At 43.2% G+C, this 22,816-nt stretch overlaps 1 protein-coding gene across 3 annotated transcripts in view; it reads right to left on the bottom strand.

Moving 5' to 3' along the window:
• olfm1b (olfactomedin 1b) overlaps nt 1-22,816 on the bottom strand; it is a 37,323-nt gene that overhangs the window by 11,740 nt on the left and 2,767 nt on the right. Inside the window, exons 1-4 of one of the 3 annotated variants that reach the window (XM_084046869.1) lie at nt 12,801-13,436; nt 8,063-8,212; nt 5,194-5,349; nt 2,280-2,499 (exon numbers count right to left, since the gene is read on the bottom strand). In XM_084046869.1, coding sequence (XP_083902995.1) covers nt 2,280-2,499; nt 5,194-5,349; nt 8,063-8,212; nt 12,801-12,950 — 676 coding nt within the window. In that variant the 5' untranslated portion in view covers nt 12,951-13,436. Of the gene's footprint in view, nt 1-2,279; nt 2,500-2,899; nt 3,373-5,193; nt 5,350-8,062; nt 8,213-12,800; nt 13,437-22,816 lie in introns of those variants that run through there. The other 2 variants (XM_084046867.1, XM_084046868.1) reach the window with 2 other exon arrangements.

Raw genomic sequence — 22,816 nt, 5'->3', positions numbered from 1 at the left:
TGATGTAATCAATATAATGTCATAGTCATAGATTGGCCTCCAAGTATGGGTGATTGCCTAACCAGAAGGCATTTTCCCACTTTATGCTTCAGTACATCATGGAATAATTTGAAACAGTGATAGAATACTCATGTTGAGACTGCCTGTTCTTGTAATAGATCTCAGTGGGTGAGTGCATGTGACAAGATTGAGTTGTCCTTATGCTGCGTTCACGCTAGCAGTGACAAAAAGCTACAAAATGACCAAGCGTCGTCAGCTGCACTGTCGCAGAGTCGCTGTTGAAGTGTTACTCAACACGCTTGTTGACGTCATAAAGCGTGCCTTCCTGTGTGGGAGAGGCGTGACTCCATAGTCTAAACCAGTTGTGCATGATTGGCCAATACGCTTGTGCAAGGACGCGCTGTGATTGGCCAGTAGCCACTTTGAGTGACAGTTGGGGCAAACGCTCTCACCAAAACATTATTTACTATTCTGTCCCTATCGGTACATAACTCGAACGGCGCTGAGTCGACTAGCAGACCATTGGCCGGTCGACGCGGGCACTCGCGCCTGGAGGCGCTCGGGCGCGTCTCCTCGGCCTCAAGGTCTGCTGAGTCGGCGCGCCTCCGTCATGGTCCAAAACTATACTTTATCGGCGAAAAGAAATAGTCCGCGGTTGTTTGAAAAAGGCACTTCCGCGTTGGCCACAGAAGGGGGCGTGTTTATAGCACAACTGGTTTAGACTTTGTAATGTCGCGTGGGAGAGGCAAGTGAGAAAAATATCGTTGCTATCTTATCTCCATACTTTAACTTTTTGTGTTTGTTTGTAAATTAATGCCCTACCTGATCATACTAAAGACACCTGCCTGAGCTTGTAGATCAGCTATTTTCATTGCACGACACCCGCACAGCTAAATATAGCTCAGGCACAACACCATGGGCTGAGGTGTGAGGATTCTCTGACAGAGGCTAAAAATGGACCTGAGAATCCATTACACGCACCTGCGTGTGCGTGCGTGCGTGCGTGCGTGCGTGCGTGCGTGCGTGCGTGCGTGCGTGCGTGCGTGCGTGCGTGCGTGCGTGCGTGCGTGCGTGCGTGCGTGCGTGCGTGCGTGCGTGCGTGCGTGCGTGCGTGTGTGTGTGTCAGACAGACGTGGTGATGATGCCACCACATAATCACCACTCCTTCTGTTCCATCACAGGAAATCACTTCAATGTGTAAATTTGGATTCACAATCTTTCACAGAATAATAATGTGTGAAAAATGGCACAGACAATTCTGACAGGTTTACAGGTGTTCTCCCCTAGAAGCATTTCATCAGAACAACAGAACAGTCGTTAATAATAGGCATAAAGCAGAGGGACACTTTTCCAGAGGTTTGGCATGATGTAACTCCAAATATCTGCAATAGTTGATTAGAAATTGAACAGTCAAATATAAAAAGTAATCGACAAACTATACTATAAAAACTGGTCAAACATCGGCCAAATTGTCAAATGTTATAAGAACGAGGCAAAAACTGTCAAAATAGCCAATCTATAAGCTTGTTGTGAGCTTGTATATCGGCTATTTTCACAATATTTATCTGTGGAACCGAGCACCAAACTAATGCCTCAACTCCTACATTCCAAGTGCTTATCAGGGTGGGGGGTCCCCAGTTCAAATATGATTATTTTGGGGGGTCATGGCCTGAAAAGGTTGAGAACCACTGACATTAATGAACACAAACAAAGCAGATTTAGTCAATATTACAAAACTCAGCTTTTTTTTTAAAGGTCAACAACCTTTTAAAAAATATTTATTTTTATTTGTATTATTTGAAGATCCGAATATGATCTGCAGATTGAGTCCAGATCATCTTTTTAAATCAATAGGGAGCATTATGTTTGGATAATAACTATCGAAGACATCTCGCCAATAGTTACGTCATGGCAACCCAAACCTCCAGTGTCACTGTCTTTTAAGCCTGATTTATACTTTGTCATACGTTAGTGTCCCGTGCCAAAATAGCCGACCTACAAGCTCACAACCCATTGCATCATCATGACTTTGTGAGCTTGTAGATCAGGCTATACGTGACGTGTGGGAAACCATCGTACAGTGGAGTATACTTTAGTGAAGCAGTCACTCACATCTAATGTTCCTGAAAATGTTTCATGGTGTATGGTCTGAAAATGCCTGAGGGTCTATACTTCTGTTCTGCTATGACTTAAACATCCTCCATTCATGTGAATGTGTGGGAGTGTTCGTGCGTGCGTTGTGCTTTCAAGTGTGTGTCAGCAAAACTTTCTGTGCCTACCTAATTTTTGCATGCATGCTCGGAGTCTGTCCTCAAGATTTGACACTCTGTTGTGGAGCTCCTCGTAGTCATAGGCCCCCATCTCCTCCTGAAGTTCGCTCAGAACTGACGTCAAGTTCTGGACCTCGTCCTTAAACTGCAATACCAATTTGGCATCGGCCTTGTACTCCTCCAACACTGGTATCAACGGTCTAAGCTCCTCCATTTTCGCCTTTATGGCCTGAAAGGATTAGAATAAGGCTCGGTTCAGTGTCAAGCGCGACAAAGAGAGGAGACCTCCTTTGTCCAGAAACAAAAATAAAAAATGAAAAAAAATGAAACACCTGTCTGGCCCTGACTACACTGCTCTATCCTGACTCTTACATGAAGACCCCCGTCAGTCGGTGTGTGTGTGTGTGTGTGTGTGTGTGTGTGTGTGTGTGTGTGTGTGTGTGTGTGTGCGTGTGTGTGTCTGTTCTGTGTGTGTGAACAGTGCGTGTGTCCGTGCAAACAAACCCCGGGCAAACATTCTTCTCCACTCGCCGGGCGAGAAGAGAGAGAGCAGGTTGGCTCCGTTCGTTCCGGTGTTGACCAGCCATTTTAAAAGCAAGCCACTCGGCACACCCACAAGAATTTGGGAAAGCTTCTTTATTGGTCATCATTGTTTAAAATGCAACATCTTATTAAGGGTTACATGCTTTTACATGTCACACACAACAAAGTGTCTCCAATTTTTTTACGTCTATATTTCCTTTTAACGTAGATTGTTTAGTAACCAAATATGCATAGACAAAAGCCAACGTAAAATAAAAAAAATAATTACAACAATTAGTCAATAATAATAATAATAATAATAATAATAAAGAACTTAATCTATTTACGTAAGCTTTTAGATGGAAAACTTTGACAGCAGTAACATGCAGGAAGAGATCAGTGGTTGGTTGGTTTGGGAAAGGGGTGGGGTTTCTTATTCTTAATGGTGCTAAAGGTAAATAAAGTGTATGACACCCAAAATGCTCTCATCAGTACTGTGGCCCAGTTCGGGGGGACCTGGGAATGGGAATGACCTGCCTCTTCTTCCCTGTGGCTCTCTTTACATGTCTTAAAGTTAGCCCTGCAAGCAAGAAGATACGACACACTGTTGGACAGGGGCTATCTTACTAACCTGTCTAACAGACACACATGCACGCACACACACGCACGCGCGCGTACACACACACACACACGCACGCACGCACGCACGCACGCACGCACGCACACGCACCCACACACAAGCACGTACACAAGCGCACACATGCATGTACACACATATACACATACATTTGATTATAGAACAGTTTAGGCATGCATGTCATAGTAAGATGCAGTTTAACCACTTTCAAGTCAAAGTAAAATGTATTAAAAAAAAAGATTTCCAAAACAGCAGCTCTGCAAGCTCACAAAGCGATGTGATGTGACGTGTTGTGAGCTTGTTGTATAGTAAGTATAGATTATAAAGTATAATTCAGGCTAAGAGGTTAATATGCAGGCAATAGCATGCACAGAGGGTGACAATGAATGGAGATGGAATTGCTGTTGATGTGTGCAGCTATTGATTGATTGATTGATTGATTGAATGCTTTATTAGTCAGAAATTTAAACAGTGCGAGGTACAGTCAGACATTAAGGCTAAAAGGATAACATAAAAAAGTCCTGGAGACTTGTGGTCCTATAGGGTGAGATGTCTATTACACTGTATAATTGAGGGCATTATAAAATGATTTATGTGCATTAATTCATGCAAAGGTGCCTTAGTATTTTGTTTTTTGAAAGTAACAAGTTGTAATTGTGTTCTTGGTGTCTTATAATCCCATAAGGGATGTGAAGACTTGGAAATAAAAACTCATTCATTCATTCACAAGGGCTTAATTGTTCAACCAAATTACAGACAAGGAAGGATGTGCTAAATTTTCTGAAACAATATTGTGGTATGGTGGTCTTAGCATTACTTATTACTGTAGGTAATTAGGTAACTCATTAGGATAAAAACAGTATTTCAGTATGAGGAAGGTATAATAATAACATTATTGTATCATTGTACATATCTTTATGCAGACACACCATTGGTCTTGTGGTAATAAGCACACATAGGCCACAATTTAATCAAGTGAGAAGTTGATGAAAATAATGCATGCTTGTCCACACTAAATAATCCTGCATAGCATAACCAGTTCAATATCTTTAGAACTTCCCATAGTAGTGGAAGTAGTTGGAGAACTGGTATAGAAATACAAACTGGAATAATGATTCTTTAAGGTTAAGACTCTCCTGCCTTGAATAAACTACAGGTTACTTGGCATGTGAGTTTGGTGCTGTAGGCAACCACATCAGTAGGCGTACGTGCACGCGCACACACACGCACACACAAACTTGACGTGGCTGTGCATAGGCTATGATACAGCTATAGGGCTGGGCAATATATCGACCGATATCGTGACATGAGACATTTGGACGCCGTAATATTGTGGTATGGGATAAGTGTTGTATTTTCCTGATGTTATACTTAAACCTGTATCATCTTCAAGGCGATGCGTTATAAGCTTATACAGTAGATACAGTAGAGGTATTTTCACTGTTTTCTTTTTTTTCTCCAACCATTTTATAGTCTTTGATCCCATTTTTTCCTTTCTCTCTCTTTCTGGAAATAACAAAAATGGAGCTTGCACAAAAAATAATTTCACCCACTGTTTTACACCTGTAAAACTGTGATGTGACAATATAAAGCAGATTCTGAGTCAGTGTGATATTGTATCACAATATCAATATCGAGGTGTTTGGTCAAAAATATTGTCATAGTTGGTTTTGTCCATATATGGCCCAGCCCTAAGCTGTATAGCATGGTAGAATGGCGGTCATGCAGGTGGATCATGGCTCAGAGCTTGGGGCTCTCTCATACCTTGTATTGCTTGGCCATGTTGGCCTTGTGGTTCTCCTCCACCTGCCTGAACTTGGTCTCCAGGCCACGGAGCTGGACCTCCATCTTCTCCACGTACTGCAGGTCCCTCTGGGTCCGCTGGTCCAGGACCTGGATGGACTGGGTCATGTTCTGCACCTACAGGGGGAAGCGACACATTGGACTCAGCACCGAAACACAGCTTATAATTAAATTAAACTTAACTGAGCATCCAATGTGAGAACAAAAGGCCACATGGCAACAGACTTGCAACATTTAGTTTTTTGGCTCGGCTCCCCACTGGCAGTGTTTACATGTGAAGCATTGGCTGCAAGAAGCGTTGAGCGACTTACTCATCCGAACAGAAAACTCAGGTCTGACACAGAGCCAACTGGTCAAGAGCCCTAAACACACATTGTAAGCATTCATGCTGTGAAGACTGTTAAGACTGCTAAGAAAAAAAAAGATAAAACCTCTACTGTGAAGCCAGATATTTTGCCGTACACACTTGGCGGGTCTCCTTTTTTTGCTCAGGAGAGATCAGTTGATCAGTGTTGTGTTTTTCCTGGCTGCTTGTGTGATGGCAGGGCAACAAGCCAGCTCATCTACTCTAGCTTGTTTTGAGATTATCCCTTTATGAACTAAAAAAAGATTCTAGATGAATTTAGATCAGTGGTTTTCAACCCTTTTCATATCAAGGTCCATTATTTATTCGGCATTTGGAGCCACGGACCACCATTTGATGAGATTTAGACTCTCAGACCCAAGACTTATTTTGTTATCGTTGGATACGATTTTGGCCACGATTCCATGCTGTATTGATGTTGGTACCATAGGAGTGATGCAGGCAAATAGGCAAACATTGATCAAAATAAAAAAAACTTTAATGGAGATGTTTAACAATAATTTAACTCTTCAGATTGTAAAATGAAACCAAATGGACCCATAGGTCCATTTGGTTTCATTCTACACTCTCAAGAGTTAAAGATCTATAAGGGTCCATTTGGTTACCAACTCTCCATCATTTAGCTGGGAACCACCTGCAACCCCCTCAAGGACCACTGGTGGTCCCCGGACCACTGGTTGAGAACGACAAATTTAGATGATCTAGGCCAGGGCTTGTAGGGCTGCAACTATTGCCTTCTTAGCAATTATTATATTGATTACTTTTTTGATTAACTGAATGATCTTGAACCACATTTATAAATTAATGACGATTAGATTAGTCAGATGGGTGAGCCCGACCGTGTGCATTTTCAGAGATGTTATCCAACCAATTGATTGTGTTCTGACTTTGATCAATGGAACTAACGTAGTATACTTTAAGTTGTTATTGGTATCATTCAAGGTGCTAGCATCCGGCTTGTAAATTGAGGCTATACAGGAAGTGACAGTTCATATGAATGGGCTGTAGTCATCACTGTTTCACCGTTGCTTCACCACTGTTTCATCGCTGTTTCACCGCTGTTTCACCGCTGTTTCACCGCTGTTTCACCATTGTTTCACCCCTGTTGGTTGCTGAAGCAATTAGGCTCTAGCGGATGGGTCTTTGGCCGAACTTTACACTTGATTTTATTACCTTAATCAACATTGTCATAAATACTTTATGCTTCCAGTCGCTAGTTTAAAGTCTTCTTTCAATCACCATGATATGCGTTTTGGTAAATTATGGTTCCATTATTATTTTAAAATGAATGATAAAGTAGGGTGTGTTTCTAGGGTTTCTACTGGTTCTACCGAGTGAAGACCCGCCCACCCTTGCTGCGGTTGCAGCCAATAGCATTAATTTTCGTTAGCATTTTCGGACCGGATATAGAAAGATGGCGGATTAGAAATAGGCTTCATTTACGGTCTGTAGAAACCAGGGGCGTAACGCTGTCAATATTTTTTACGGTCTATGGAATCACTATGAAAACACATTTTTAAAAGGGTTCAATTAGAATTTTGATTCTAATTGAACCCTTTTAATTAGAATCAAGATATTATTAGGATTAAGATATTTAGTTTTGCCAATTATTTAGGGGCCCACTTGCAATACTCTCGCGGCCCGCCAGAGTGACGGGTTGAGAACCATTGATCTCTAGAATGATTTTTAAATAGCAGTGTATTCAGTCTAACAGCCCTTGTGTATTGTGCTGGGTTGCATCATCGTGTGCGTTGGCTGGCACTGTATGAGAGAAAACACAGGCTGGGAGAGGAGAGCTGCTTCCCATGATGCAACGTTCCCAGGGAGCTCATTAGAACTTGACTCCTATTCTTCTCTTATGGGCCTAGAGATTGAGAGGCTACAAACATGGACGTGTGTGTGTGTGTGTGTGTGTGTGTGTGTGTGTGTGTGTGTGTGTGTGTGTGTGTGTGTGTGTGTGTGTGTGTGTGTGTGTGTGTGTGTGTGTGTGTGTGTGTGTGTGTGTGTGTGTGTGTGTGTGTGTGTGCACACACACGTTCTTGCTGCCTGGGCCAAGAACGACGACTTTGAAAGGGTTAGCTATTATATCATAGCTGTCGGGCAGAGACCTTGTATCTCCGTATTTCAACGTTTTACTACTTCTTTGTACCAGAGTGTCGTGCAAAGGTAGGGAGAATCCAAGAGGAGACAATCTACAAGTTCGCATTGTGACATGTTTTGAGCTTGTAGAGCTGCAATGTTTTTGCTATTTTGCTTAATTTAAGTGAAAGTTGTCTGTTTAAAGTCTGTGAGTTGTATGAATATTTAACCAACTGGTTGGGCCAGTTGCAGTTACCAGTTAACAAGAACCTGTGGCTAAATAATAACTGTACTGGATCCACTGGAACGCAACGCTTTCGGACATACAGTACAAGGTTTCCGACCCGACAGCGACGATATGGTGGAGCTTTAAGTGTTGATAATTGCCTTTTCTAGCAGTTGTCTCAGTTGCTTGGTGCGGGCGTCCCGTGAGCACATGGACTGCTGGGGGGCTACCACGGTGCACACACACCTCCCCTCACTATCCTGGGCCGAACTGTACACCTGCCACGACTCCTCTGGGTTCGCTGGCAACACCTGCAGACAAAGACACACACACACACACACACGCGCGCGCACACACGCACACGCACACGCACACACACACACACACACACACACACAGGTAGAAATCAGAAGGTGTTTGATATAATGTGCATCTAAAAGGGGTGAGCTGAAAGGGTGAGCAGGACGTAAGAGGTAAAGAATCAAAATCATGATGGCATTGATGAATTGAATGCATAGGACCACAATGGAAACAAGCCCTGTACTATTTTGCAAACAAGTATTCAATCAAAAATCAATTAACTACTTGAATCCTATTCTGGATGCAAACATCCAATAAAATAGCATCGCATAGTGATGTGTTCTGAGCTTGCAGATCGGCTATTTTCGCAGGAGATATTTGGTGTAGAGGGGAAAAAATGAGAGGACCAAGTTTAGGACCAAAGGGGAGACTGGTCAACGAAGCATATAGGATTTAAGTGGTTTAATTGACACTGACGGGGTTTGCTGCATAGAATTCAGCATTGATCATTTGAAACCCCTAGGACTCATATTTTAGCAGTGCCTGACCAGTTAGATATACAGTAGCAGTGGTTTTCAAAGTGGGGTCCGGGGAACCCCCAGCGGTCCTTGAGGGGGTCCAGAGGGTCCCCAGTTAAATGATAGTTTAGTAGTTTAAGTAGTTTAATTTAACTATAATTCCGTTCACTTAGAAATGATTGTATAAACAAAACATCTTCAACCTATCTTCATGTAATTGGTCTTCACTAATACTCATGATAATATGGTACAATTTTTGTCTACTCGGTCTGTGTCTCAGAGGAGGGCTGGATTCAGTTCAGAATCCTGCCTACCAGTGACATCATCGATGGGGAATCCAAGCTATAGAAACTGCAGGCTTTCTATTCTTGGAAAGTCACAATGCTATAATGGAAGCCATTGTTCTCGCGTTAATAAAAATCACCTAACGATGATGTCACTGGTAGGTGGGTTTCCGAACTGTCCACATCCCTCCTATGAGACACAGGCCGAGTAGAAAAAACTGGTTCCACTTTATCATGCGCATTAGTGAGGACCATTTATATGAAAATAGGTTGAAAATGTGTGAAGTCGTCCTTTAAGTGACTATTCTAACGATATGTTTCAGTATCCACACTAGTATGCATCTATTCCTCATATAAAATTATGAAATTTAGATCATAATGACTCAAACATATAAACACATTTCTTATTAGGGTCCCTAATCATTCTGTGTTACGGACTTGCATTAGCCAGTCAATTTGGGGGTCTGGGTCATAGAAGTTTGAAAACCTTTGAGCTAAGGCAGTTGGTTCTCAATGAGGTTTCCAGGGGGCAAAACGAGGAACAGTTTAATTTCACTATTATTTCCCTGGCTAGACGTTATCAGCCCAATAAGAGAATGTATAAGATCATAGAATTCACTCTCAATTATCTCCTCACCTACAGTAACAGCATAGACAGAATTATGTACTAATGTATCTAACAATAAACATCTTCTCATATGGGGGTCCCTGGCAAAATGTCTTTCCAAATGGGGGGGAGGGGGTCCGCGGCCCTGTATCAATCTGGGGGAGCTTTGAGATCCACTGAACCACTTGAAGCCCTCAGTATGTCAGTACTATCTGTGATGCCACACACATGCGCGCGCACACACACACACACACACACACACACACACACACACACACACACACACACACACACACACACACACACACACACACACACACACACACACACACACGCACACACACGTACACAGCACCACTTGTTACGTAATGCGTGTTAAATGCTAACGCACGACTACACACCTTGCCATCTGGACACGACAAGGCACCAGGCTCCACCCCACTTGATGCCATCCAATCAGTGGATGCCAGCCAAAGAGAAGAGGGAGCCAATGACACAGGTCCAGGCTTTACTACCATTACTACTACGACCATTACTCACATTCTGTTCATTCACCACTTTCAACCAGTGTCCCTATTTGTGGAATTGTAGGCCAAAAAAAAGGCCAACATTCAAAATATTTTTCAAAAATACTGAAAATAGTAGATCTGCTATTACCGCGAAGAAATGAAAAAAATATATAGTATAAAATAGGGATTAAGTGTACTCTGTAACCACTTGAACCCTGGATACTTTGTTGGCCGGGGTCCCCCAGGGCTCTATCCTTAGCCCCCTTCTTTTTCCCTCTACAAACAGCCAATCTACACGTTCACAATGCGTGGCGATGCAACGCGGTGTGAGCTTGTAGGTCTGCTACATTTTCCGGATGTTTGCTCCAGAATAGGGACGCTATAGGATTCATGTGGTTAAAATGTTTTGGTGCTAACAATAGAAAGTGAGGAGGTATGACATTAGACAATGGGAGCTTTCCGAAGTTAGAACCCCTGCTACTGATGAGTTATATTTAGGCTTTTCTTATATTGAAGGAAGTGAATATGCAAATAGCTGACTTTGAACAATCAAGGTATCCACCACAGTGATGCTGAGCCGAATACTAATGCTGCAAGTCTGAGGGGGAAATGTAGACCGCATCAGCCTGGATAATTAATGAACTGACAGACTTGCTGATTGAGTGAATGACAAGCAGTGACTCTGCAAAAAATCCAAAATGAGTAATTACAGACGCTGCCAAGCCACCGCACTTGTTTTCTACCTGAGGATGACAGAGTCACAGGACACTAGAGAGACCTGTCTGGCTGGCACATGTCCTCTCTTACTGACATTCCTCTCTACTAGAAGCCAAAAGCCAATATCCCATTATCACAATGTCCAAACAAGGAGTAATATGAACACACACACACACACACACACACACACACACACACACACACACACACACACACACACACACACACACACACACACACACACACACACACACACACAGAGAGAGAGCGATAATCCCTTGAGCACATATTGGTTGTATCATTTGTCACTTTTTAGCACCATGTGATACAGTGACTGAGCACCGATCCCTTGAACAATTATTATTATTATAGTTTTTTTCTCTGTTTTGTGTACTGATCTTCCACAGTTACATCTCCAAGTGTCAACAAGTTAATTCTGCCATTTAAATCCATGCTAGCCTATCAATCAAATATCAAGATCTTGTTAAAAAACACTTGAACAAAAACGGCAGATCTACAAGCTCACAACGTGTCGCAACGCAAGGCATTGTGAGCTTGTAGATTTTTTCACTATTTTTAACGAAGAGATTTGGTGTTGAGGGGGAAAAGGAGGGGGCCTAGTACAGAGCCCTGGGGGACTTTGATCAACTAAGTATATATAGGGTTTAAGTACATAGGGTTTAAGTGGTCGAGTAAGAGCTTAATGTTGACTCCATCACACAGTATAGCTGCTGCCTACGGCATGTTAAACTCTCCTCCACAGAGAGGGTGCAGCAAACAAAGAGTCTGGCACTCACTGCACTCCCTATAATTTTCACCTTGGACGTTTTTTATCAATGACAGAGCGAGAACCTATCATCATCGTCTCTTCAGCGCGCGCCCTTTTTTCCCACTACATCTCTCTCTCTCTCTCTCTCCTCTCTCTCTCCTCACTCTATCTCTCTCTCTCTCTCTCTCTCTCACACCCCTACCGGGCAAAACAGCATCCCACCACCATCAGCATCAGGTTAGAATAGATGGGGGTCATACATAGAAAAAAAGATGCATATTCCCGCACACACTTTTCTCTGCTGTATTCATGAATAAAACAGAGACAAGAGCAGCAGAGAAAAAGCGGGAGCATACATTTATTTTATATGAATGTTGTTTTATTTATTTTTTATCTAAGGCCATTTATACCCCCAGTACCACAAACCTTTTTTTGAGAGTGTGCATGCTGAATTCTTCCTAGAATAGATGGGGGGTAACATGAAACCCCGGGAGACCAGCAATTAGCACACCGCCGGTACACATCTAACGTCCAGTAAACGGAGCAGATTAGATCAATTGGGAGACAATAAGGCACTGGGTCTCAACATGGGCTCCGGGGACCCCCAAGGGTCCTTGAAGGGGGAGGGGGGAATGTTCCAGTGGGGGTCCCCATGCAGCTACATGACTGATAGTTAGGAACCAAATGGACCCTCCCAGATCTGTACCTCTGAGAGTGTGCAAATAGAACCAAATGGACCCGTAATAACACTGAGGCTTTCGGTATCAGAGATAAAACGGCTAAATAAATAAATAATCTCATATCAAACCAAGTGGACCGTTACAGGTCTGCAACTCTGAGAGTGCAGCAGGTAGAAATGGAACCAAGCGGAGATCTACGGGTCCATTTTGGCTCCATTTTGTAAATTCTAAGAGTAGAATTATCTAGATAGGGATCTCAAGAGATACATACAAATCATATCAAATGGGGGGTCCGGGGGGGGGGGGGGGGGGTCCTTGAAATGAAAAAAAATAAATAAAAATAAAAAGGTCCACAATCACTCCAATAAGTCACCCAAGAGCACACGTACACATGCTGATTCTGATTCTGATGAAATCAAGTTCTGATTGATTTTTAATATCAATCAAACCCAACTAACTCAGGGAGGGAGTGGAGGAGGGGACAGACGGACAGACGGGAGATGTCTGAAACTTACTCCGGTGCTCCGGTCGGGGTACCCTCCCTGTGCCACCGACAGCTTGGTGGCATTGAGCCCGACCAGCGAGGGCAGCGTCTGCGACATCCAGTTGGTGATCATCGCCATGGTGCTGAGCACGACGCCTATCTTTAGCAAAGGCACCGACATGATCGTTGCGCGCTTCGCTCCCTGTGTGTTTTGTATTCCTTTTTCCTTTCCTTTCCCCTCTCCCGTTCCTATCCCGTCTTCATTCTACACATTCCGGCGCTGAGAAGCAAGAAGGAGAGGAAGGGACCATGGTGATGGGGATGAGGCCGTTGTTTCTGTCGTTGAAACCCATGATAAAAGACGCGTTCTTCTTATTTTGTTGTTCCATCATCATCAGCTGCACCGAGTCCGGTTCGGTGTCAGGTCTTTTCTTGGACATCTCTAGGTTGGATGGAGGAGAGACCCAGAGCGGTAGATAGATAGATAGATACCCGATTAACCGTCGGTCAAAAAAGCAATTACGCACGGTCGATTAAAACCGATTAAAGACAATGATAAAGCCCGAGACTGCAGCAGCAGAATGGATATGTGTCTCTCTCTCAATAGGAGGATGTTTATGATGTGTTCTCCTCTCTCCTCTCCAAGCTGGTCTGTTCTGGTCCTCCCTCCCGCACGCACGCACTGACTGCTCCTCTCCGTTACTAGCAGCCTGTTTGGTGCACGCTTCTCTCCTCCTCCTCTCTCTCTCTCTCTCTCTCTCTCTCTCTCTCTGTCACTGTGTGAGTTTCTCTCTCTCTCTCTCTCTCTCTCTCTCTCTCTCTCTCTCTCTCTCTCTCTCTCTCTCTCTCTCTCTCGCCTCCTGCTCTCGCCTTTACGCGCTTACGTGATGGAGAACAAGTGACTGCCTGCGCACACACACACGCACGCACGCACGCACGCACGCACACACACACACACACACACACACACACACACACACACACACACACACACACACACACACACACACACACACACACACACACACACACACACACACACACCGAGCTGCTCCGAAATGGATGAGGAGGAGGGGGAGGATCTATAAATGCTTGATTTATTCCTGGGGAGAAAATAGCCGATCTACATCATGTCTGATGCTGACACCATGCATTGTGGGGGCTTGTAGATCGGCTATTGTTATTTTTATTATATTCTTTTCTTTTACCAGGGAGCGCGACGCTGTCATATGGTCTAAATACGGTACATCCATATCGGCGGCTCGAAGCCAAAAGCGCAATGATGTCAGCCCAGAGCACCAGGCTCTCTCTCTGTGTGTGTGTGTGTGTGTGTGTGTGTGTGTGTGTGTGTGTGTGTGTGTGTGTGTGTGTGTGTGTGTGTGTGTGTGTGTGTGTGTGTGTGTGTGTGTGTGTGTGTGTGTGTGTGTGTGTGTGTGTGTGTGTGTGTGTGTGTGTGTGTGTGTACGCGCGCGTGCGTGCGTGTGTACGCGCGCGCGTGTGTTTGTTTGTGTGTGTGCGCGCGCGTGCCGTGCGTGAGGCACTTAAGACACTGTGTAGAAGAGGTTAATTATTTCACAGAATCACAACCTCTGTATAGCCTCATAGTCTAACATAGTCTAACTAAATAAATCCTATAGCTTGGTGTTTTTGTGTAGGCTGCTAGTGAGTCTATCCAGAGCATACAGCAGTAGGTCTTTGTGTAGATTCGTGTGACTCGGGCGCCACCATGTAGCTGGTTTGGGTACTGCAGGAAATCAAATGCAGTTTTTTTTTTCCAGAGGCAGTGTCACAGCACTAGAGGACAGTACATCCCTTTATCACATTTCCAATACAGGCACAGATCTATAGAGTGTGGGATTGGAGAGAAAAATTACTCAGAAGGAGAGCCCGCAAATACAATGTCAGGTGCTATTTTATGTTATGTTGATGCATTGAATACCTACAGTGGACCCCAATTGAAAAAAGACAGCAAGGACTTTTTTGTTGTTATCCTTTTAGACAAAGTGTTTGACTGTACTTGTGCTGTTTTTACATTTCTGTCTAATACACTATACAATCAATCAATCAATCAATAGCCGAGATCAATTCTTCAATTCAGTTATTTCTAAACAATCTGTTCCGCTCCAGAAGCTGATACTGTCATCATATTTAGCACAAAAGGCCAGTTGCTGATCAAAACCCTGTTTTACACACACACACACACACACACACACACACACACACACACACACACACACACACACACACACACACACACACACACACACACACACACACACACACACACACACACACACACACACACACACACACCACAAGTTTCCCTTAGTGCACAAGAGACACTTCCTTCTGTGATGTGGCACTTAAACACTTAAACTATTGAATAAATAATCATATCTTTATTTTATATTTTTGTCTTTTGGGGGCTTTTCTTCTCAGCTGGCACACTACTTCAGTACTAAATGGTTTAATTAGCCTACTAATAGTGTTATGTAGCTATAATGTGGGTTATTTAATATCATGGTGCTTTTTTAAAAGGGGTAACACATTGATGGCTCTTTTTTCAGCATCAGTAGCTCAGTGATGTCTATCCTTAGGTAATGCTCCAACCTATGGGCTAAACTGTGGTACTGCAACCATGATACACCAGGTCTCCAGAATAACAAATGTGCAGGCATCACGTTTATAGTCATTTCCATGTGTTCCTTAACCTCTTTCAACCTGGTGACGCCCCTATTTTGGGGATTCAATACTTTAAAAGAAGAATCGCAAAAAACAGCTGATCTACAAGCTCACAACACGATGCATTGTGAGCTTGCAGATCAGATATTTTCGTGTGACACTGTCAAACACACAAGTATATAAAACAGAGCTTAAGTGGTTAATGCACTTTCCTGGTAAAATGAAATACACGGTTTGCACTCTACTTCTATATTTGTTCTTTCTACCCCCCCCCCCCCCCCCTCTCTCTCTCTCTCTCTCTCTCTCTCTCTCTCCACATCCCCCCCAGCAGTAGCTACTGTCTCTCCCTCCTCCTCCTCCTCCTCCTCCTCCTTCCTCACCTCTCCGCCCGGCTCTCTGCAACCTTCCAGCCCTGTGTGGAAGCATACAGTATTGATAGATGTAGAGAACACTGCCAGGTATCAGTGGGATTCAGCTGCTCTCCGCCGTGCCAAACTGAGATTTCATGTCAAGTATATTCAGCCCTGTCCAATGCAGTCCAGCTCAGCATACCCCTATACCAGACTAGGCTAGGCATATACACAGTGAATTCCTGTGTTCATTCAACTCCGTACGGTGCAGAAATTGAATCAATTTGGGTCCATTTGGGTCTGTATAAGAGTCCGTAAGGGTCCACTCCAAAGCTTGTACAAAGGGAACCAAATACCTTTTACTGTGTAGTTATTATATCAGAGTTCTCAAATTTGTCATGTCAAGGACCCCCAAATTGATATACATATTGGGTCGTGGGCCCCCATTTGAAAATATATTGTGCCAGGGAGGGACCCCCATAAGAGAGGATTTATTTGATGTTAGATTAGATTTAGTATACATAATTCTGTCTGTAGGTGTGGAGAGTGAAACCTATGAGCTGAACAGTCATCGTTATGCATTCTCTCATTGGGCTCAACTTCCAGACGGTGAAATAAAACTGTTCCTCATTTTGCTGGGGACCCCATGGAACCCCCTGAAGGACCCCTAGGGGTCCCCAGACCCCACTTTCTGAACCACAGTCTAATTCATGAAGTTCAAAAAGTAGGGAGGAAACAATTAATTGATTAAACGGTTGACTGACAATTACTGTAATCGCATACAATTTTTGTAATCAAACAATCAGATTAGCGATGCACTGTATCGTGAAAACATTTCTAATATTGTGTGGCATGGGCCATTTCACCATGCAGAATGTGAATGCTTGTGTTATGCAAGTTAGTTTCACATTAACATCAATTTCAGGATGTCTGTTTCAAATAACTTGTTGTGATGAGCATCTACCATCATTTCACCTTATTCTACTGTAATATTATGATTCAACGTATTCACATAAATTAATCAAGTAATCATAGAATATAATCATCAGATGAATTGATTATATTGCTCATCGTTAGTTGTAGCCATTTCTGTACCGTAGACAAATCTTGTCCGGTTTAAACCTGGCACAAAGCCCTATTTCACTGGATTTAATTAGTTGTTTAATTAATCAATCTGGCATTGTCACAGTGGAATTAATGGTAGTGTTTCAAGAGGGCAAATCCCATCCAATGTTTACTACAGGCATTCTGAAACTAAAAGATTGTAGAAAGTACAAATATGGCAACTGATATATGATACAGGCCTCTACATACATACATACATACATACATACATACATACATACATACATACATACATACTGTACATACATGCATGCACACACTGACAACACAGACGCATCAGTTACTGTGCTTACATAAACTAAAAGCTCATCCCTGAGCCTCTCTGTAATGCAAACCACTGCAAACCTCTGGTAGATAAAGTTTAATGGAGCATTAGTTGGTAACATCAGGACACAGAGAGATATGGCAGGGTAGCCTACTGTAAGTAATGTAGTAGCCATAATAAAAATGAAGCAATTAAAACATGGAGCATGGAGGGAAATAACGAGTCAACACAGCAAACATTCTGAGAGAAAAAGGCCCAGAGAGAGACAGACAGACAGACAGATAGACCGGTAGAGACCAGAGAGAGAGAGAGAGAGAGAGAGAGAGAGAGAGAGAGAGAGAGAGAGAGAGAGAGGCAGACGGACAGAGTGCGTGCGTGGGCGCGTGCGTGTTAAACTTGGGTGGCATCTATTTTTGTCATACCTTCATATCATCCTGACATGATTTCACCAGGGCACACGGTATTAAAAAAAAGGAAAATCTGTGCTGCTGGTAGAAGTCATTGTAGCATGTATGACATTGTCTAGCCTACAGTGCTGTGTGTCTAATATGCAATTAACCTACTTAGACGAGTCTTGCTGGGTTTAAATACGTATGACCCATAGAATAATGAATAGATAGGACAGGACAGTGGTTCTCTGACCTTGTCATGTCAAGGACCCCCAAATTGATATGTATTTGTGCATTGACCCCCATAAGAGGGAAAAATGTCTAATTCTGGTGAAAGTAGAAGATCTACAAGCTCATAACATTGGCTATTTTCAAATAGCTAAAGTGTAAAATAGGGTTCAAGTGGTTAAACAGATTTTGATGCTATATTAAGTCATTTTGCTAGGGACCCCCTGGAACCCCCTGGAACCCCCTCAATGACCCCCGGGGTCCCCGGACCCACTTTGAGAGCCACTGAGCTATAGGAAATAAGATGTCCTTCTTCCATAGATTGAGCATGCTGTGCTGGAGGACACCATGACACTTGTTGCCGTAGCGATAGTGACACATCAGTGGGCTGAACAGAGATGATGTGTAGTGCCTAGTGGGTCGAGGTGACACATTGACACTTAAGAAAAGTAATCATGTGACCAACCAGGGTTTGAATTGTGTATATATATATATATATATATATATATATATATATATATATATATATATATATATATATATATAAATACACATACATACACACATGTTCTTTTTTTTTTCTTGACCTAAAGCACTCATCAAGTTGTGTTTTATTTTCACACATGGCCTCGCTACAGCATCTCTATAAATTATTTAAAATGAAGTTGTGTACAGGAGTAGAGACCACCCTCTGCTTATCACGGCCACTCCACGTTCTCAATCGCTTCCCTATGTACCATGCCTGCCTTCACTCATTAGCCACTCCCCATTTGCAATCACCCGTATCCACTACACCTGCCTCCACTCACCACAGCCAATCCTTGTTGCAATCACCACAGTATAAATACACCTGCGATCTCTCCATAGACTGTTATATTCTGCTTCACATCCTCCTATCCTCCTCCTCCTCCTTAATGCTTGCTCTTCTTCCTTCTGTCCCATAGGTATATGTTCTGTCCCTATTTCTCTAGGAATGCAGGGGGGCAGTGACGGAGTAGAGACGACCGACTGCCCTCACCCTGAGTCTCGCCCTATTCCTTGGGTTCCTCATCCCTTTCCACATTCATCTCATTACGTTTCAATAAATCGTTAAACTTAAGTAGAGGTGTGGTCTCTTACTAGTGAACAGTTTTTGCTCTAAACCACCCAGGCCTCATGTGTGGAGAGAGAGAGAGAGAGAGAGAGAGAGCAATAGAAGGAAGCTGAGATCAAGTAGGCCTACATCTTCAATTGGATTGTGTGCCTTTTATCAAATCTAACTACAAAATGGTACACATCATTATTTCACAATATAGAAAATATTAGTATCAGGACATGTAGCCCAGCCTATTAGCGCTGCACGGTTATACATATTTTGCTAAATTCTTTTTCATCAATTCTTTTTTTGCTTCTAATATGTAATGCCGTTGTTGCTCGTTGTGCTTATTGAAGCCATGAACTTTGGTCAAATGGTAGGCTACGTAGTGGCCTCTGTGGCTTTACTGTGCCTCTGCGATGATGAATGGAGAGATGGGTTATTCAATGTTCCGCTGATTAAACCTTGTGAAATGGTGCAGAGATGAGGGCAAGGTGCAACAGTTGACCAAATACATTTTCATTATTAAAAAGAAGAAAAAAAGAAAGTAGCCTAGGTGTTCAGTGTTCTGCTAAAGCCCTATTTAAGAATTGCAATGAAGCCCTCTGCTTGTTTGAGTCTGTAGTATAATTTTAACTGGATTCAATTCGGCAATGATTTGAGACATGCATGGATTTACCAACAATTAGGCTATGTTTATAACGGGGTGCATGAATTTGTGTGCATTTCTTCAGGTTGATCACATGACTCCAGAGATAATTGTTTCCCAATTTGTGTATATTTTGAACAAAATCTATAGGAGTAGTATCAAAAAGTGTTTTGAAGCAAATGCATATAGCCTAGTGGGAGTATGCATGCAAAGTTTCAGGCTGATCGGTCCAGCGGTGCTCAAGATTAGCTGCTGTGGTAGCTAGTGGTTAAATAAAGAGCTAAATCTGAATACTTAACACATTAAGAGTACTTTGTGTAATGTGCCTTTATCATGTAATCCATAGTATTTCTGTGTGCGCTAGTGGGTTGATGTAGGATGTAGAAATAGTAGCATTCAGAAACGCTATTTTTGATGCTTTCGCGTGATGTAAGTATTATCCAGTAGCGCATTAAATTACGAAAAAACACAAAAATGAAAGACATGGAGATAAGAGCTTTCTGCCCGACAACAGCGCTATCCTTGCTGTCGGGCAGAGAATGTAGGTTGCCTGTGTGTCAGAGGGTTAGCTGCCACAGCGCTGCCATCTGGTTTCTCAGGGCCTCGTTAAGATCCAGGGTCTCGTTAAGGTGGTGTGGTAAGATGTGGCTGTGGGGCCATAGGGGAGCTTCCAGGTAAGGAACAGCTGCTATTCTGACTCTGTGTTGTGTGCGTGCGTGCGCACTTGCGTGCGTGCACTTGCATCTCTATACTTGTGATGGCCAAATGTCATCACGAGTATAGTAGAATTTGAGTAGACACAAATAGACATGTGAGCTCCATTTTCCTGGTCCTCACAAGAGATGTTGCTTTACGGTTAAAACATAGTTTATGGGTTAGGCTATTACAGTTAGGATAAAGATTCCGCTTGGGTTTAAGATTAGGCATTTAGAAGTTAGGTTTAGGGGTTAGAGTTGTATCTGACTGGGTGCCCACTGGCCTAGTGGTCCAGGCACATACCACCTATAGGCTCTAACGTAGCCTGACAGCGCATCGCAGGTTCGAATTCCAATCCCGACAATCTTTGCTGCGTGTCTCTCCCCGTCTCTCCTTCATCTGTTTCCTATCTCCACTGTATACTATCATTAAAGGCAGAAAAGCCCCAAAAATATCTTTTAAAAAATAGTTATATCTGACTTATACTTACAGAAGTTACGTACTGTGTTGTGCAAGGAATTTGGCAGACCTACAACGGGTCAAGCTTGTAGATCTGCTATTTTGGGCTGATGTTGATGTCCTCAGAAGTAATACTACGTGTAAATAATAAAACGTGTGTGTGTGTATGTGTGTGTGTGTGTGTGTGTGTGTGTGTGTGTGTGTGTGTGTGTGTGTGTGTGTGTGTGTGCGTGTGAGTGTGCGTGTGTGTGTGTGTGTGAATGTATACAGTACTGTATAAGTGCCGGCGGGTTGGGGGGGCGTCTGTGTGTCTGATTGAAGTATTATGATTTGAATTAATAATACAACTCAACTTTTAATTGACACCGTAGCAATGCTGGCCTCCCGACTGCCTACTCTTTTTTGTTGTTGTTTCCTGACAGCCCTCCGTTGTCTCGTATCCCAATTTGATGATGCCTTCATCTAAACTCAGTAAACTTGTCTACTTCTTTTCAAGCAAACTTGATGGAGATAATGTGGAGGAGGCATCAATTCATTTAACATAAAAACTTCAGTTACATTGCATGATTAAACTGGACATAGACGAATGCTTTTCATTCGGGATGTGCTGAGGTTCTCTCTCTCTCTCTCTCTCTCTCTCCCCTCCAGTCAACCTCAATACATTTCTCAGTCTCTGTATCCGGGGTTAAAGTAAGGTCTCTCTGTCAGGTGGGAAACCTTGTATTCAGCCGTTATTTTTCAGGAAAGAAAAAAGGAGGGGAAAAGAACCTGTGTGCTAATGGATCCAATGTAGTTATTATTTAGTCCCAAGTGCTTGTTAATACTTTTCTCTGGTTAAATATTTATAAAACCAACCGACAGACTTAACCACTTTCAACCTGGCATCCCTATTTTGGGCATGTCATTATAAGTGAACATAAAAAGTAAAAAAAAAAACTACTACACTAATTATTGTCTCCGCCAGGCCGAAAGGCATGGCGAGAGTATGTTTTGCACCCTGTCCGTCCGTCAGTGTGTCCGTCCGTCCTCCTTGTGTCTGTCTGCGAAGAGCTAATATCCGGCACCGTTAGCCTGGCCGCTGCGAAACTGTGCACACACACTCCCTAGATGCCAAAGCCGAACCTCTGCCCCGAATTTTTCAGATTGGCCTGTTATAGCGCCACCAGGAGGCTGATTTGTGCAAAACACCTTTTTGGATATCACTCCTACAGATTTTATCTTAACCTCACGCAAATCGGTACACAGTGTCTCTATAGTCATGTGATCAACACGGATCTGTCTGATTTGTCTGATCTGTCTGAAGAAGAAATGGCACCCTTTTCACATTGGCCTATTATAGCGCCACCAGGAGGCCACAATAACCTACCTAACCTAGCGGAGACCTGTGCTCCGAGGAGCACTTTTTCTAATTTCTTCTACTTTTCTGTGGCACTGTCACCCGAAGTATAAAATAGGACATTCACTTATGAAAAAAAAAGAAGATGAAATATGGAGATACAAGATTTCTGCCCCACAGCGACGATAAGGCACTGCCTGTGCCCTATACCAGCTGTGTGGTACACTTATACTTTGTGTAGTCAGGTGGGGGGGGGGGGGGTAAAAATAGAGCAGTGTGTCTAGAGTTTCTGTCAACCTGGAGCGTATGTGTGTGGGTATACAGGGAGAGAGCTGAGGGCGGAAGGGCTGACCTTGTAAGCGCTGACACATGGCTCACAGACAGAGAAAGAGATGGGCCCTGACCTACACCGGGACCCCAACAACGCCGATAAAAAAGCTGAAAGACACACACAGCCCACGTGGCGCTCTATTCACCGCCCAGGCTGCATGTCGCCGACAGAGCCTTCATATTTCAATGACACCGATATAGTCAGCGCCCCCCCCCCCCCCCCCCCCCCCCCCCTTATTTGTGCTGTCATGCTATGCCAGTGTTCACACAGTAGAGGTTTTTCAGACGAGGAAGTGGGCGATGTTGTTGTTGTTGTTGTTGTTGTTGCTCCGAGTTCATCATCAGTCTTCAGTTTAACCCATTAAGACCTGAGGCCGATTCTACAGATGTCTTCTAAGTTTTCTAAAAAAACTCATGTTGCTACAGTATGTCAGTGGTGCTCAAAACTTTTTCAAGTCAAGGA

The sequence above is a fragment of the Gymnoscopelus microlampas genome, assembly GCF_963454915.1.
Source record: "Gymnoscopelus microlampas genome assembly, chromosome: 21".
Taxonomy (NCBI): Eukaryota; Metazoa; Chordata; class Actinopteri; order Myctophiformes; family Myctophidae; genus Gymnoscopelus; species Gymnoscopelus microlampas.
Note: the sequence above shows the minus strand (reverse complement) of the source record. Positions and strands in the feature narration are given on the sequence as shown.